Source organism: Pogoniulus pusillus, chromosome 25 (assembly GCF_015220805.1).
Source record: "Pogoniulus pusillus isolate bPogPus1 chromosome 25, bPogPus1.pri, whole genome shotgun sequence".
Classification (NCBI taxonomy): Eukaryota; Metazoa; Chordata; class Aves; order Piciformes; family Lybiidae; genus Pogoniulus; species Pogoniulus pusillus.
In genome coordinates this window covers 1,550,076-1,566,239 of record NC_087288.1, presented here as the reverse complement: position 1 = coordinate 1,566,239, position 16,164 = coordinate 1,550,076, and the positions used below count along the sequence as shown (strand labels likewise).

At 45.5% G+C, this 16,164-nt stretch overlaps 1 protein-coding gene across 13 annotated transcripts in view; it reads right to left on the bottom strand.

Annotated features, from left to right (window-relative positions):
* Positions 1 to 372: 372 nt before the first annotated feature.
* ADGRB3 (adhesion G protein-coupled receptor B3) overlaps positions 373 to 16,164 on the bottom strand; it is a 444,111-nt gene continuing 428,319 nt past the window's right edge. For 10 of the 13 annotated variants that reach the window (XM_064164125.1, XM_064164132.1, XM_064164130.1 and 7 more), the window contains 3 exons: positions 13,461 to 13,496; positions 4,157 to 4,261; positions 373 to 577 (listed from right to left, as the gene is read on the bottom strand). In XM_064164125.1, coding sequence (XP_064020195.1) covers positions 389 to 577; positions 4,157 to 4,261; positions 13,461 to 13,496 — 330 coding nt within the window. In that variant the 3' untranslated portion in view covers positions 373 to 388. The remainder of the gene's footprint in view (positions 578 to 4,156; positions 4,262 to 13,460; positions 13,497 to 16,164) is intronic. The other 3 variants (XM_064164131.1, XM_064164137.1, XM_064164136.1) reach the window with 2 other exon arrangements.

Below are 16,164 nucleotides of genomic sequence, written 5' to 3'. Positions count from 1 at the left end.
TAACCTTACAAATCCATTCCACGGGTACTTACAACACACGATGGCAAAGAATTGTACACCTGCTTCTCCACCAGCTGCCACCGGTGGGACACTGAACTGTTATGAAAAGAAAAAAAGAACCAAAAAAACAGAAAAAAAAAGAAAGAGGAAAAAAAAAAAAAGAAAAGAAACACATCCCCACCCCCCCTCAAAAATAAAATCAACCCCCCCCCACCCCCACCTCACTGACATTTTGGCACAGGAAGAGCCTGACCTCTGAGCAGTCCCAGTGTCCAGCCAGGAGAGGCAGGAATTGCCCAAGTCTCTTCAGTTTTTAACTGTCAGTGCAATGAAGTTCATTTCCTTTTGTTTGCTTTTGCCTTTTTTTGCTCATTCTTCCCTACTGTTGTTAAACTTCTGTTTGGAAGTCTCCCTCTTGCACGTCTAAAGGCAAGTTCAGACACTTCTCCCACTCTGCTGGTCTGAGTTCTAAAGCATCTTTCGCCTCTGTGTCTAAGACGTTTATCGTTGTGTAGTGTTGGTAGTCGCCTGGGCTCTTGAAAGTGTCCCATGGAGCTTTGCTTGACGCTGAGGTCTCCTGCAGGCCAGAGAAAGAAGAGTTAAGACCAGGGACGGCCTCGAGGAGACCTTGTAGTAGCCTTCCAGTAGCTGAAGAGGGACTACAAGGAGGCTGCGGCTGGACTACAAGTAATGACAGGGTGAGGAGGAATGGGTTTAAACTGGCAGAGGGGAGGTTGGAACTGGATGTGGATGGTTGGACTGGATGATCTGAAAGGTCTTTTCCAACCAAACCAGTTTGATGATTCTCTATTCCTACAGGGACACTGTCCTTTGAGGAGAACTTAATCTGGAAGAGGGGAATAGAATAGAAATAGAAGAATGGAATAGAATAGAAACAGAATAGAATAGAAATAGAAGAATGGAATAGAATAGAAACAGAATAGAATAGAAATAGAAGAATGGAATGGAATAGGAATAGAAAGAGAATAGGATAGAAAATAAATAGAAGAATGGGATAGAATGGAAATAGAATAGAAATAGATTAGGATAGAATGGAATCTGAATAGAAATAGAATGGAATGGAATGGAATGGAATGGAATGGAATAGAATAGAATAGAATAGAATAGAATAGAATAGAATAGAATAGAATAGAATAGAATAGAATATAAATAGAAGAATGGAATAGAATAGAAGATTAGAATGGAATTGGAATAGAAATAGAATGGAATGGAATAGGATAGAAAATAAATAGAAGAATGGGATAGAATAGAAATAGAAACTGATCAGAATTGAATAGAAATAGAAGAAGATAATGAAGAGGAATAGAAATAGAATAAAGTGGAATAGAATAGAATAGAATAGAATAGAATAGAATAGAATAGAAAAGAAATAGAAGAATGGGATAGAAATAGAATAGAAATAATTAGAAGAAAATGGAATTTGAATAGAATCAGAATGGAATGGAATAGAATAGAACAGAAAATAAATAGAAGAATGGGATAGAATAGAAATAGAATAGAAATAGATTAGAATAGAAATAGAAGAATAGAATGGAATAGGAATAGAATAGAATGGAATGGAATAGAATAGAATAGAAAATAAATAGAAGAATGGGATAGAATAGAAATAGATTAGAATAGAAATAGAAGAATAGAATGGAATAGGAAAAGAATGGAATGGAATGGAATGGAATGGAATGGAATGGAATGGAATAGAAAATAAATAGAAGAATGAGATAGAATAGAATGGAATAGGAGTAGAAATAGAATTGAATGGAATGGAATAGAATAGAAACAGAAGAATAGAACAGAAATAGAATAAAACCAGAATAGAAATAGAATAAAACCAGAATAGAAATGGAAGAACAGAATAGAATTAGACTCAACCAGGTTGGAAGAGACCTCCAAGGTCATCCAAGTCCAGTCTATCACCCAGCCCTATCCAACCAACTAGATTTAAATTGTCTGTTAGGAAGAAGTTTGCAGTGAGGGTGGTGAGACACTGGCACAGGTGGATGCTGCCTTCTTAAAGATCATCTAGTTCCATCCTTCCTTCTTAAACATCACCTGGCTCCAGCTCCACTGCTTTAATTACCATGTAGTGCCAACCCTCTCTGCCATGCGTGGGGACATCTTGCTCAAAGCTCCATCCGACCTGGCCTTGGACACCTCCAGTGTGCTGAGGCATCCACAGCTTCCCTGGGCAACACCATCCAGTGTCCCACCACCCTCACCATAAAACACATCTTCTGTATGGCCAGTGCAAGCCTACTGGCAGTTGGCCCTTGTCCTGTTGTCTCTCTGTCTTCTGAGCCCCTTCTATATCTGGGAAGGCCACCATAAGGTCTTCTCCAGGCTGCAACCCCAGCTCCCAGGAGGCACAGAAGGCAGAGAGGGGACCTGGCTTTGTAAGGAGCCAGGCTGGCAGATGCTCAGCACTGCTCTCAGCTCTTTGGCAGGCTGAGCCAGCTAAGCCTTTTCTTTCACCAGGACCAGGGTGCAGGAGGAATGGCTGAGAGACCCAGCACCCACAGCCACACCTTTAACAGGGGCTGTGTGGAAGAGTGGGAGAGGAGAAGGGGAGGTGACTGAGGAGAGCTTGCTGCTGGAGCTGGGGAGCAGTTTGGAACTGAGATGCCAGCAGGATTTGAAACTGGGACAAGTGTGTGACAAAGGCATGGAAACTCCAGGCCTTGAAAGTGCTGTGAGAGCCACCTTGCCTCCCAGAGCTCCTCTGTCTTGGGATTAAGAGCAGAGGAGATGGCTGTGTTCTGCTGAATGATCCCTTTTTGGAGATGCTAAGTTTATAGAGTAAAAGACATGCTGGGCTAAGAGCAGTTCAATTAGGGACTATTTCTGCAGCATCTTGATTGCTAAAGTGCAGCATTTTGGCACTCTTAGCTCTGGATTTGCTGCCTGAGCTCCAACTACCTTTCATGAGAGGTGCAGCTCTCCTTGGCGTGCTCTGTTAGTATCCTGCTGTAGACTAAGACAGCTCTAAAACAGCCAGAGATGCCTGTCTTTAGGCACCCAGATCACTCTCTTGACTCTCTTTACAGCTTGCCCCTTCCTCTGAGCAGCTTTTATCAGCTGCCCTTTCAAAACTACAGCACTGATGCAAACCAGACTTAAACACAGCCCTCCCACAGAGATGCCCTCGGAGAGGCTGAATTCATTCCAGCTTTACTTGGACAGCAAACCTCAGGCAGGGAGGAGAAAGCAAACTTCACACTTCAGCTAAATTCAGAAGGGGAGAGTGAGTGAGAGCTGGGTGCAGGCTAACACAGGGCAGAGCTCAAGGTTCATCAAAGAACCAGAGCCAAAGCCCTGCTGGGTTAAGACGATGCAAAGTATTGGCTCGACAGCTGCTTGCTCCTCTTCTCCGTGGCTGAGAGCAGCTCTTCTGCAAAGGTTCTGCACACAATGATCCTCACTGGGTTCCACTTGAGGCACAGATCTTCACATTACAGAATTACACACGAAATGATTGCTAATCATAATATTACTGCTCACAAATAGGCCACACTGAATTAGCTGCCTCAATTAGGCAGCAGCAACTCTTCCCTCGCGCTCCTTATCAGATGCAGCCAGGGTGTTCTGCATGCCTGTGTCAGGGGCTGTTTGTATACATTTGAGTGAGGAGGAGGAGGATGATGACAGACACCCAGAATGGACTCTGGGTGATTGAATTGTTTGGCTTTGCTTTTCTCCCCCCCCACCCTTGGCAACTCTTTCTCAACCCATGGCATTGCAGAGCCCCTCTCTGCTCGCTGAGCTGCCTCACCTAAGGGTGGATCTGGCTGCACTTGTTTGTAGAACTCATTTAATGACTAGAGAGAGGAAAATCCCTGCTGACCAACTCACAGCAGTGAGCTGCTGTCTCTCTACAAGGTCTTTGAGACTCAGCAGGAAGACACAGATGGGCAATGTGTTCCCTGAAGATCAGTTCCTTGTCATCCCTACTGATGTCAGTGAGTTAGTTACGGGGTGGCTGTAAAGCTCCAGCTTAGACTAAGGAAAATACCTTTTGTTTATCTTTCCTCTCATTTCTGAGGCTAGCAGAGGGTGAGGTCTTCTCAGGTGACACACAGACACAGACAAGGGCTCTGGTTAGCTGGCTTTGGGAGCTTTCAGCCCTCCCAGGAGGAACACTTACCATGCTGCCCGATTTGGGGACATCCCGAAACCTGTCCAGCGTCTGAAATTTCTGATTTAACTCTTGAAACAACTCCATGTGCCTCTTTCTTGTGTGCATGACCTTCTGCAAAAGGGAACACAATGCCTCAGGTTTACAGCTGAATCTGGGCCCCTGGGGCTGGTTTGGGTTGTTTGGTTGTTTTAGCCTTTTAGAGAAGAGTTCTTTTCCCCAACATCATAAAGCGAATTGGGCAGGGCTGCCCTAAAGACTTGACCCATGGGACTGAGCTGCACTGAGCCTTCTCTCTGCCCCTGGTTGGTGTTCTCCCTGTGTACAAGAGGCTGGCTTTACCCCACATCCACAGAACCATGGAAGGGACCTCAGAGATAGAATCGAGCAGGTTGGCAGAGAGCTCCAAGCTCAGCCAGCCCAACCTGGCACCCAGCCCTGCCCAACCAACCAGACCATGGCACTAAGTGCCCCAGCCAGGCTTGGCTGCAACACCTCCAGCCACACAGACTCCACCACCTCCCTGGGCAGCCCATTCCAATGCCAATCACTCTCTCTGACAACAACTTCCTCCTTCTGTGCTTCTATGCTCCACAACCTCTCTGGACATCCTGTGCCAGTGTCTCCCCACCCTCACTGAACAGAATTTCTTCTTCATCTCCAGCCTCAGTCTGCCCTCTTCCAGCTTCAGCTGGTGAAGAACTCCTCACAAAAGGTCATTTTAGCAGACACAGCAGGTCTAGCCCTATGAGAAGAATTTCCCTTCAGTGACTTAGTGCCATGGTCTGATGGACCATGATTGGGCAGGGCTGGGTGCTAGGTTGGACTGGATGAGCTTGGAGGTCTCTTCCAACCTGCTTGATTCTATGATTCCATGTCTCCCCAGGGATTCTGCTATGGTAGACTGGGATATGTAGACTTCCAAAAAGGAAAGGTTCTGCCTCAAAAAATGAAGCTGAAATAGGGAGACATGGTGAAGGCAGTGAGAAAGGTTTGCTGGGCTCAAACACCAGCTCCAAAGGCAGGGAAGCAGCAGGACTGGGTCAAACAGGTGCCACTGGAATGGGCTGCCCAGGGAGGTGGTGGAGTCTGTGTGGTTGGAGGTGTTGAAGCCAAGCCTGGCTGGGGCACTTAGTGCCATGGTCTGGTTGGTTGGGCAGGGCTGGGTGCTAGGTTGGGCTGGCTGAGCTTGGAGCTCTCTTCCAACCTGCTTGATTCTGTGATTCTGAGTATCTCCAGTTGGAAACTTCAGAATAGGAGGGCAGGACCAGAGAGAAGGCTGCTTCCTGGGATTTTAGTGTTCCTCAGTTGTGTACCCAAGAACTTGTTAAACAGAAAACATGAATAATGCAAACGTCTGAGTCAGTTCATTGCATTATTCCTGAGGAGAAGCAGGTGGGAGGAGAAATTAAACACTTGGCAGTGGGAAGCCTGCCAGGAAAAGGGGAATAGAAAAAGGCTTTACATGTTATTCTTCCTAGCAGAATGGCTGCTATGCACTTGCACCTACAGACCTCTGGGGCTGCTCTGTGCTCTCCTGGCTTCCATTCCAGAGTTCCTACACCCTGACACCTGCTGCTTCCCAAGAACGGTCTGACCTAAAGGTGCAGGCACTTCAATTGTCAGCTTTAACTCTTCTTTTCTAGGCCTCTTCTGAATTCCTTGTTGGAAAGCCCAAATTCATCACAGAATCTCAGAACTAAGCAGGTTGGAAAAGACCTCTGAGATCACTGAGTCCAACCTATCACCTAACACCTTCTAGTTAACCAAGGCATGGCACTAAGTGCCTCATGCAGCCTCCTTTTAAACACCTCCAGGCACACAGACTCCACCACCTCCCTGGGCAGCCCATTCCAATGCCAATCACTCTCTCTGACAACAACTTCCTAACAACATCCAGCCTAGACCTGCCCTGGCACAGCTTGAGCCTCTGTCCCCTTCTTCTGTTGCTGGGTGCCTGGAGCTGAGGATGTTCAGCTGAGGCTGGGTAGGCTTAGACTGGACATGAGGTACAGGTTTTTCCTGGAGAGAGTGGTCAGGCACTGGACTGAGCTGCCCAGGGAGGTGGTGGAGTCACCCAGCCTGGCTGTGTTTAAGGGTGGTTTGGATGTGGTGCTCAGGGCTATGGTTTAAGGTGAATCTCTTAGAGTAGGGTTCTAGCTTGGGCTTGGTGATGCTGAGAGGCTTTGCCAGCCTGGGGATGTCTGTGAGTCTGTGATTCAGTATGGGGGTGGTGAGACTCTGCAACAGGGTACCATGGGAGGCTGTGGATGCCTCCTTCCTGGGGGTGGTCAAGGCCTTGAGCAGTTAAGTCCAGCTGAGAGGTGTCCCTGGCCATGGTGGGGAGGTTGGAGTAGATGAGCTCTGAGGTCCCTTCCAGCCTAAACCATTCTATGACCTTCTTGTGGTCTTTTCCTGCAGGGCTCCATGACTCCTGTGCTCCACAGCCTGACAGGTGACTGAACTGATTCCCTTTCCCAAGTAACATCACCTCTGTGCTTTGCCAGCATGGTGGAGAGTCTCCAGCCCTGCAGGTACTCAAGAGTCCTGTAGATGCAGTGCTCAGGGACATGCTTTAGTCAGGGACTGCTCAGTGTTAGCCTAATGATTGGACTTGATATTAAAGGGCTTGGCCAGGCTAGGCAATTCCATGGCTGCCTCAGCAGAGGATTCAGTGTGGGTGGCTGTCAGGATGGCAAACCTCTCCCGTGGTGCCTTCCCACCCCTACCTTTCTGTGAACCTAGGAGAAGGCTTCACACACAGCTCTGAAGCCTGCGTGGCAGGGGCTTAGCTGTGCTCTGCCTTAAGCACAGAGGCTGCCATGGACATTGGTGGGCAAGCTTATGGTCAACAGGAGTCATCCTCACAACCACCACCACATTATTCATATTACTACTAATACAATGAACAACAACACTCATCATCATCATCATTGTACTCTTTCCACTACTACTACTGTTATTATTTTAGTAAGAATAGTGGGAACAATAATAGTAACAGCAATAACAGTAGTAGAAATAATTGTAATAAGAAAAAGAGCAGCAACAAAAATAGTAGCAACAGTAGTAATTATAATAGCAATAGTAATAAGAATGGTACTGGGAAGAATAATAGAGGCAAGAGTAGTAGTAAAAATGCAAGGAAGAGCAGTAGTAGTAAGAAGAAGAATTAGAATAATAGTAGTTACAATAATAATAGCAGTAGTGGTGGTGGTAATAGTAGTAATAATAGCAATAATCATAGTAGTAATAATAGCAGCAATAGAAGTAGCAATAAGAATAATAGTAATATGAATAGGAACAGTAATATTAGTTGTAGTAATGGTAGTAGTAGTAACAATAGTAGCAACAATAGCAGCAATAGTAGTAGTAGTAATAAGAATAGTAGTAACAGTAGCAATAATAGCAATAATAGTGGTAGTAGCATCAATAATAGTAAAATAGTAGTAGTGATAATAGCAGTAATAGTAGTAGAAATAAGAGTCATAGTAACAATAATAGTAGTGGTAGTAGTAGTGGTAATAGTAGTAATACTACTACTACTTAGAGCTTCCCTTGGAGCTTTTTCTATGCAGTCAGAGGCAGAAATGCTCCCCCGGAGGTGCTGTGTGGAGCAGTGGAGTAGCAGCAGCAGCTGGGGAAATGCCCTCCCAGCCCTGCACTGGCCACAGGCTGAGCTTCCAAGGTGCTGTGGGTATGATCAGCTGCCCAACTTAGGAAGGGCAAAGGGTGTTTCTTTCTCCCTGCAGGCATTTTGTTTTCAGTTCTTGCCAGCTTTGTCATGGCTCCAGGTTAGTAAGGGAATGATTTTAAACTCGAGAGGTTGTAATGCTACAGCAGACAGCTCCTGCGGGTGAAAGCCTGCAGCAAACAGCGCCAGGGAGTGCCCAGCTCGGTGTTACTGCTGGTGAGGACCTGCTGCTGCCTCAAGGGAAAAGAGAACATAATGACTGGGGCCAGAGGGCAGAGAATCACAGAGTGTTAGGGGCTGGAAGGGACCTGCAGAGATCTAACCTCTCTGCCAGAGCAGGATCACTTCGGGCAGGTCACACAGGAACACAGACAGGTGGGCTGTGAAAGTCTCAAATCAAGAAGACTCCTCAAGATCTCTGGGCAGCCTGCTCCACCTCAACATGAGGAGACAACTTCTGTGCTGTGAGGGTGCTGCAGCCCTGGAGCAGGCTGCCCAGAGAGGTTGTGGAGTCTCCTTCACTGGAGACTTTCACACCTGGATGTGTTCCTGGGTGATGCTGTTCTGGCAGAGGGGTTGGACTGGCTGATCTCTGGAAGTCCCTTCCAGCCCCTACCACTCTGTGACTCTAAAAATCCATCAGGTGGCCTCTTGACACTCAGGAATCTTCTCCCAAATCTCCCATTTAAAAATGTAGACTTAACCTGAGGGTTTGTCTTCTATGTCCAAGAAGAGACGTGTGAGATGCTGGGGGTGTAGAGACTGCCAGGAGAGTCACAGAACCACAGAGGCACCCAGGCTGGCAAAGCCCCTCAGGATCACCAAGCCCAACCTTGAACCCTACTCTACAAAATCCACCTTAAACCACATCCCTAAGCACCACATCCAGGCTGGGTGACTCCACCACCTCCCTGGGCAGCTCATTCCAGTGCCTGAAATGGGAAATGATGGAGAGAACCAAGCTTGACAGTCCTGTCCATGCTGCTTATTTAGCACTTACCACCCCCAGAACCACATCCACAGCATTTATTGTCTTATTCATAGTTAGACTTGATGATCTGAAAGGTCTTTTCCACCCCAAATGATTCTGTGGTTCCGTGACTCTGCTGTGAACTGTGGCAGGGCCCTGCCTCAGAGGGTGCCAGCTGGCATAGGTCACAGACAGAGCAGAGAAGCACTCACCCTGTCAGTGGTGTGGTCAATCACTCCAGCTCAGCCTCTCTCCACCCACTTGGAGCTATCTGAATGGCATCCTTCTGGCCACACAACACTATCTCAAGTCCCTTCTCCAGGATGCTTTGCAGGGTGAAGGAATCTGGGAGGCTATTTGGGTGCTTGCTGGCTTTTGTGGTTAGTTTGCTTCCCACAGACCTTCTCCAGGATGCTTTGCAGGGTGAAGGAATCTGGGAGGCTATTTGGGTGCTTGCTGGCTTTTGTGGTTAGGTTGCTTCCCACAGACCTTCTCCAGGATGCTTTGCAGGGTGAAGGAATCTGGGAGGCTTTTGTTAGTTTGCTTCCCCTCAGAGAGGCAGCCACACTACAGTGCAAGAGCACAGGCAAGCCCCCAGGCTTCAGCAGAGGAACCCCAGAAGAGGGAGGTGAGCTGGGGTTAGCCTGACTCAGTTCTTGTACAGCACAGCAGCAAGGCTGTGGTTGCTGGTCCCTGTCTGCACCACTCACTTCTCAGTGGAAGGGTGCCAAAAGGGGAAGGATGGAGGGAGCCAAGCCTGCCAGCTTCACCCATACTGCATGTTTTTAGCATGAGTTACCCTCAGAACCTTGCCACAAAGCTCTTTTGGTTCCTGCATTACAATCCTGCTTGTAGGGAGAACAGGCCATGGAGCTGTGGTGCTATGAGCATGGGAAAGGAGTCAGCACCTGAGATAAAACTATGGGAGTCAAAAGCAAAGAGGTGCTGGGAGGCTTTGATTCTTGAGACCAGAAGGTGTAGCCCACGCTCAGTGTTCCTTCAGGGCTGGATTATGCTCTCCTGAGTGACAGGATGGATGTTGTACTCTCTGTGGCTGCAATGCCATCAGGCTCCTACCTTCCAGCAATTCAGACCAGGGACATCCAGCATTCTTTACTGACACCACTGCCTTATAACCCTCCTGTTCATGCTGCCTGGATGGCATTTCAGAGTGGTTTGCTGATCAGAGTTCCTGTTGATTCATGGTTTTTTTCTCTCCCTCCTCTCTATGCATTTCTCCCAGGGCATTTTTAGAGGTAATCTTTTTGATTGCATTTCCCTTCAGCTGATTTTGTGCAGCTTTGTCTGGGGCACTATTTGAGATGTAACATGATGGCATAAAGTAGCTATAGGCTCTGGGGGGGAGGAAATGACAGAAGAGATCAAAGCATGATGTTAAACTAGCAAGAACCTACAGCCAGACAGGTAAGGTCAGCACTGCAGCAAAAGCAGCTCCCCAAGCACATCCTTCTCTCACTGCAAGGCTTCCACCAGCACTGCTGTGGCTGCATTTGCCTGCTTCACAGAATCACAGAACTGGCAGGACTGGAAGGGACCTCAAGGATCATTCAGTTCCAACCCCTCCCTGCCATAGGCAGGGACACCTCATACTAGATCAGGTTGCTCAGAGCCACATCCAGCCTGGCATTAAAAACTGCCAGGGATGAGGCTTCCACCACCTCCCTGGGCAACCTGTGCCAGGCTCTCAGCACCTTCATGCTGAACAACTTTCTAAGGTCTAATCTCAATCTGTCCTCCTCTAGCTTGGATCCATTCCCCCCTGTCCTATCACTACCTGACACCCTAGAAAGTCCCTCTTGTAGCTCCCTTCAGATACTGGAAGGGCACAATAAGGTCTGCTGGGAGCCTTCTCTTTGCCAAGCTGAACGACCCCAACTCTCAGCCTGTCCTCACAGAGAAGCTCTCACAGGAGAGTTCTGCCTCTTCCTCTTCTGTGGGCTAGAATGTGAAATCCAAAAGGAGATGTGCTGTGCTCACAGCCCAGATAGTATCAACAATTGCTTTTTTCCTGCCCATGCAAACAGACACAGCAATTCAAGACTGGCATATGCTGGTCACTGGATGTTAAAGTAGCTGCCAGGCAAATATTCCAATGGCTCCACTTTTCTGGGGACACAGAATCAGAGAGTAGTGAAAGACCCCTCAAAAAACCTAAAAGACTTAATGGTGCTGACTGAGAGAGAACAAAATGTTCATTAACTCAGCTAAATCTCTTCACTCAGGGGGGCAAGGCTGAAATTGTGCATATCCAAGCTAAAAAAAGCCCTGATATGAACTTGAGCTTTTACACATCTATGCCATCTATATCTATCTAGAATTACAGAGTCACAGAATCAAGCAGGTTGGAAGAGAGCTCCAAGCTCAGCCAGCCCAACCTAGCACCCAGCCCTATCCAGTCAACCAGACCATGGCACTAAGTGCCTCATCCAGGCTTTGCTTCAACACCTCCAGGGATGGTGACTCCACCACCTCTCTGGGCTATTTCTATACCTACACCTGTATCTCTATCTAATCTCTCTAGCATCTCTCTCTCTCTACTTCTGTAATTATCTCCATTTCCACCTCTATCTCTCTATCTCATCTCTATCTCCAATCCCTATATCTATTCTCTATCCTCCTATCTCTAGTTCTGTATATCTATTCTCTATCTATATCTCTATTTCCATCTCTAATGTCTATATCTATATCTAATCTCTATCTCTATCTCATCTATATTCTCTATCTATTATCTATCTCTATTTCTAATGTCTATATATCTAATTTCTATCTCTAATCTCTGTATCTATCTATATCTCTATTTCTATATCTACCTCTATATCTAATTTCTATCTCAGTATCATCTATATCTATTCTCTATCTCTATAACTATCTATCTCTATCTCTATATCCACTTCTATTTCTATATCTAATTTCTGTATCTCTGTATCATCTGTATCTATTCTCTATCTGTCTCTATTTCTATCTATATATGTATTTCTATATCTAATTTCTGTATCTCTATATCATCTATTCTCTATCTCTATATCTCTATTTCTATCTCTATCTCTAATCTGTATCTAATTTCTATCTCTATATCATCTATATCTATTCTTTACCTTTATATCTACCTGTCTATCTCTATATCTAATTTCTATCTATATCTATTCTCTATCTCTATATCCCTATTTCTATCTCTATCTCTAATCTGTATCTAATTTCTATCTCTATATCATCTATATCTATTCTTTATCTCTATATCTACCTGTCTATCTCTATATCTAATTTCTATCTCTATCATCTATATCTATTCTCTATCTCTATATCTCTATTTCTATCTCTATCTCTAATCTGTATCTAATTTCTATCTCTATATCATCTATATCTATTCTTTATCTCTATATCTACCTATCTCTATATCTAATGTCTATCTATATCATCTATATCTATTCTCTATATCTCTATTTCTATCTCTATCTCTAATCTGTATCTAATTTCTATCTCTATATCATCTATATCTATTCTTTATCTCTATATCTACCTATCTCTGTATCTAATGTCTATCTATATCATCTATATCTATTCTCTATCTCTATATCTATCTCTATTTCTATCTCTCTCTCTAATCTCTATGTCTAATTTCTATCTCATCTCTATCTATTCTCTAGCTCTACTTCTATCTCTATACCTAATTTCTATCTATATCATCTCTATCTATTCTCTAGCTCTGTCACTATCTCTATTTCTCTCTCTATCTCTAATCTCTATATCTAATTTCTATATCTCTATATCATCTATATCTATTTCTATTTCTGTCTCTAATCTCTATATCTATCCTTTCTATCTCTATGTCATCTATATCTATTTCTATACCATATCTCTATCTCTTGCGCTGTCTCTCTATATCTATCTCTATATCTTATCCTCTATCTCTATCATTTATCTCTATATCATCTATATATTTCTATCATCTCTGTCTATCTCTACCCCTATCTCTAATCTCTGTATCATCTAGATCTATCTCTGTATCTAATCTCTATATCATCTAAATCTATCTATCTCTATCATCTCTAATCTATGTCTGTCTCTTTGTATCTGTATCTATTTACCTATCCGTGTCTATATCCCTATTACATGTGATCCACAAGCTTTGTCACCTCATTGTTCCAAGTGTGACAGATTCATAACCACTCCTTGGATGTGACCCTCTTATGGCAGTAAATTAGTGCTGAGTTAAGAAAGAGACAGTGAGAATCTCCTGCACCTCCTGCACCCATGTGGCCAACAGCAGGGGCAAACCTCTTCCAACATCTAGCCAGCAAAACAACCAAAAGGAAAACAACAATCCACCAAAAGAACCTAAATGAAAATGAAGAGGCAGAGGATTAAACATAAAAAAAACTGAAACCATGACGTGGTTAATTTGTGCAGGATGAAAAGTTGGAGCTCAGGGTAGCTTGGGAACAAGTTGCACCAAAGTAGTCGGAAAGGAATCGCTCTACAGCACCAATTGACCAACCCTACAGCAGCTACTAAGGCAGGAGGCTACAGGCTGTTAAAAGGAACATTTTTTGGTTTGTTTTTGGGGGGGGGGGGGATAGAATCATGAAAAAAAAAAGACTTTTCACAACCAGGAATAATGCAGCATAACTTACTTCAAAGTCAAGGTCCGAATAACGTGATTTTCTTCTCTTTTAAGCAGTAAAAACAACAAAAACAAGGAAAGAAACAAAAACAAGAGGTTGTATTAACCAAAATCATCTCCATCACGAGTCTAAATCACATTCCTGTTTTCCTATCAGATCACTGCTTAGGTATTTGGTGTTGAGTTGGATTTTGATGGTTTAAAGGTTAAATGAGTGCCTCTGCATCCAGGTCATGAGCCCAACATCATCTGAGTTTTCTCTCTCTCTCTCTTTGGGGGTCAAGGAGCAGGCTGCAACAATGTGCACATTAGCTGCATGCAGCTTGAGTCTGTTGGGAGAGATAAAATAAGGTTTTGCTTCTCTGCTTGCTGCAAACTGGCTTCACATTTGTGCCATTTGGTTTGTTTCAGCAGAGCTATCTGCGCATCCCCAGGGGTCGAGGGGGTTTGATTTCTCTCCTACATCAGGGCTTACATTTGGTACAACTCCGTTGGGTTTGAATGGAAGAAAGAAAAATGGGAACCAAACCAAGCCAAAGCCATCTGACACCTCCCACAGCTTCAGCTTGTTTGCTTGCAGTGCCAAGCTGGATGGAGAAAGCGATGAGTTTGGTTTTACACTCATGACAGATCTGATCCAAAGCATCTGATCTAAGGCAGGAATGAGTTACCAGCGACCACTTGGGCACAGTGCAGCAGAAGGTGATTTTGCTTAGCCATATCACAGATCAGTTTGGTGTTTCCAACACACTCTAGAGGAAAGCGATTTTCAAGTCAAATCAGAAGCAGAAATATTATAAAGAAGAGCTAAAAATGTCTCTTTTTTCCCAGTTTATTTTATATTGCTTTTTAATTCTAAGGCTGGAAATTTAAATGGTTTGCCATAGGGGATGTGGAAAGTGAGGAGCTGGGGTGGGGGGGAAAGGAGGAATGGAATGGAAAGGCAAGATTCCTTCTCCTTTGGGAAGGAGAGTTAAAAGGAGAGGAAAGCTACCCCCAAGACAAAACAAGAGGCTTGCTGCCACAGCTTAAACCCTGATTCCTGTGCTGGGATGGAAGGGCTTTCAGTCACGGTGAATAAACCTGCTCAACCCGCCCCCGATTTCTGCACTGGGATCCAAATCAAAGCCTCCGAGTGGAGGTGAAAATTGCTCCTGACTTCATCAGGCTTCGATGCTTTTGTTTGCTTTAAGGCACTTGCAGGTTTCAGGAGGCTGCTCTCCTCTCTTGCCCTGGCAAGAAATCATCTTACAAGCCTTTCAGTTGTAAGGAGCAGCAAATGTCTGGTCTCTTGGGGCCCTGGTAACACCACTTTGTGACATGTTGTCTGCTTTTGTAGCAGAATTTGGATGCTTCAAGCCACAACAACATGAAGAAGGTGACTGCAGCGCTGTCATCACACCTCCGGAGCTAAAAGGCAGCACAGAAGAACTCTCTGCCCTCTTGAACGCAGCTAAACCAAGCCCAACCAGCAAGCTCTGCAGAAGCTACCTCTGATCAGCAAGGCTTGGCTGAACCTAGCACACTTCAAAGAGAGCATTTCAAATGCTGCAGAAAAAATCACTGCTGTGAAAACATGGAAATGACAGGGGGGAAGAAAAACTCGAGGACATTAAGCCCTGGAAAAAGAGGAGGCTCTGGGGAGACCTAAGAGCAGCCTGCCAGTGCCTGCAGGGGGCCACAAGAAGGATGGAGGGAGACTGTTTGCAAAGGCCTGCAAGGACAGGACCTGGGGCAATGGCTTCAAACTAGAGCAGAGCAGATTGAGATTGGATGTGAGGAACAAGTTCTGCACCATGAGGGTAGTGGAATCAGAGAATCAGGCAGGTCGGAGAGAGCTCCAAGCTCATCCAGCCCAACCTAGCACCCAGCCCTGGCCAAGCAACCAGACACTGCAACAGGTTGCCCAGGGAGGTGGTTGAGGCCCCATCCCTGGAGATATCCAAGGTGAGGCTGGATAAGGCTGTGAGCAACCTGATCTAGTGAAGGGTGTCCCCGATGAGTGCAGGGGGTTGGACTGGATGAGCTTTGGAGGTCCCTTCCAACCCAGATTCTATTCTAAACTGTTAAAGCAGATTTGATTTCTCATTCATATCAAGAGGACCACAATACAAGCATCCCATTGGCACAGACCTTCATCCTCCCACAGTGAGGCAGCAGCTGAAGCCATCTGTGTATTGTTGAGGAGGAATAAGCTGGGGTTTAGGTGCAATTAGAGCACAGCAGCCACTGCAAAGGCTCAGTGGTTATAAAAACTGAAATGCAGTGATGCAAAGTTTGCAGGTATGGCTTTGAGGACAGCATGGAAAAGCTGCTGGATGTAAGGAAGAAGAAGTCCTTTGGATGTTAGGAAAAAGTTGTTCAGCAGGAGGATGGTGAGAGCCTGGAAGGGGCTGCCCAGGGAGGTGGTACAAGCCTCCTCCCTGGAGGTGTTTAAAGCCAGGCTGGATGAGGCTCCAGACAGCCTGATCTAGTGTGAGGTGTCCCTGCCCATGGCAGGGGGGTAGGAACTGGCTGATCCTTGTGGTCCCTTCCAGCTCTATGTTCTATGGTTCTATTTTTAAGCTGTAACTCAGTGCTAAACTGAGGAACAAAGCTGGTCTGAGGAGCACTGGTGGGCACTGAGGAACAAAGCTGGTCTGAGGGGCACTGATGGGCACTGAGGAACAAAGCTGGTCTGAGGAGCTCTGATGGGCACTGAGGAACAAAGCTGG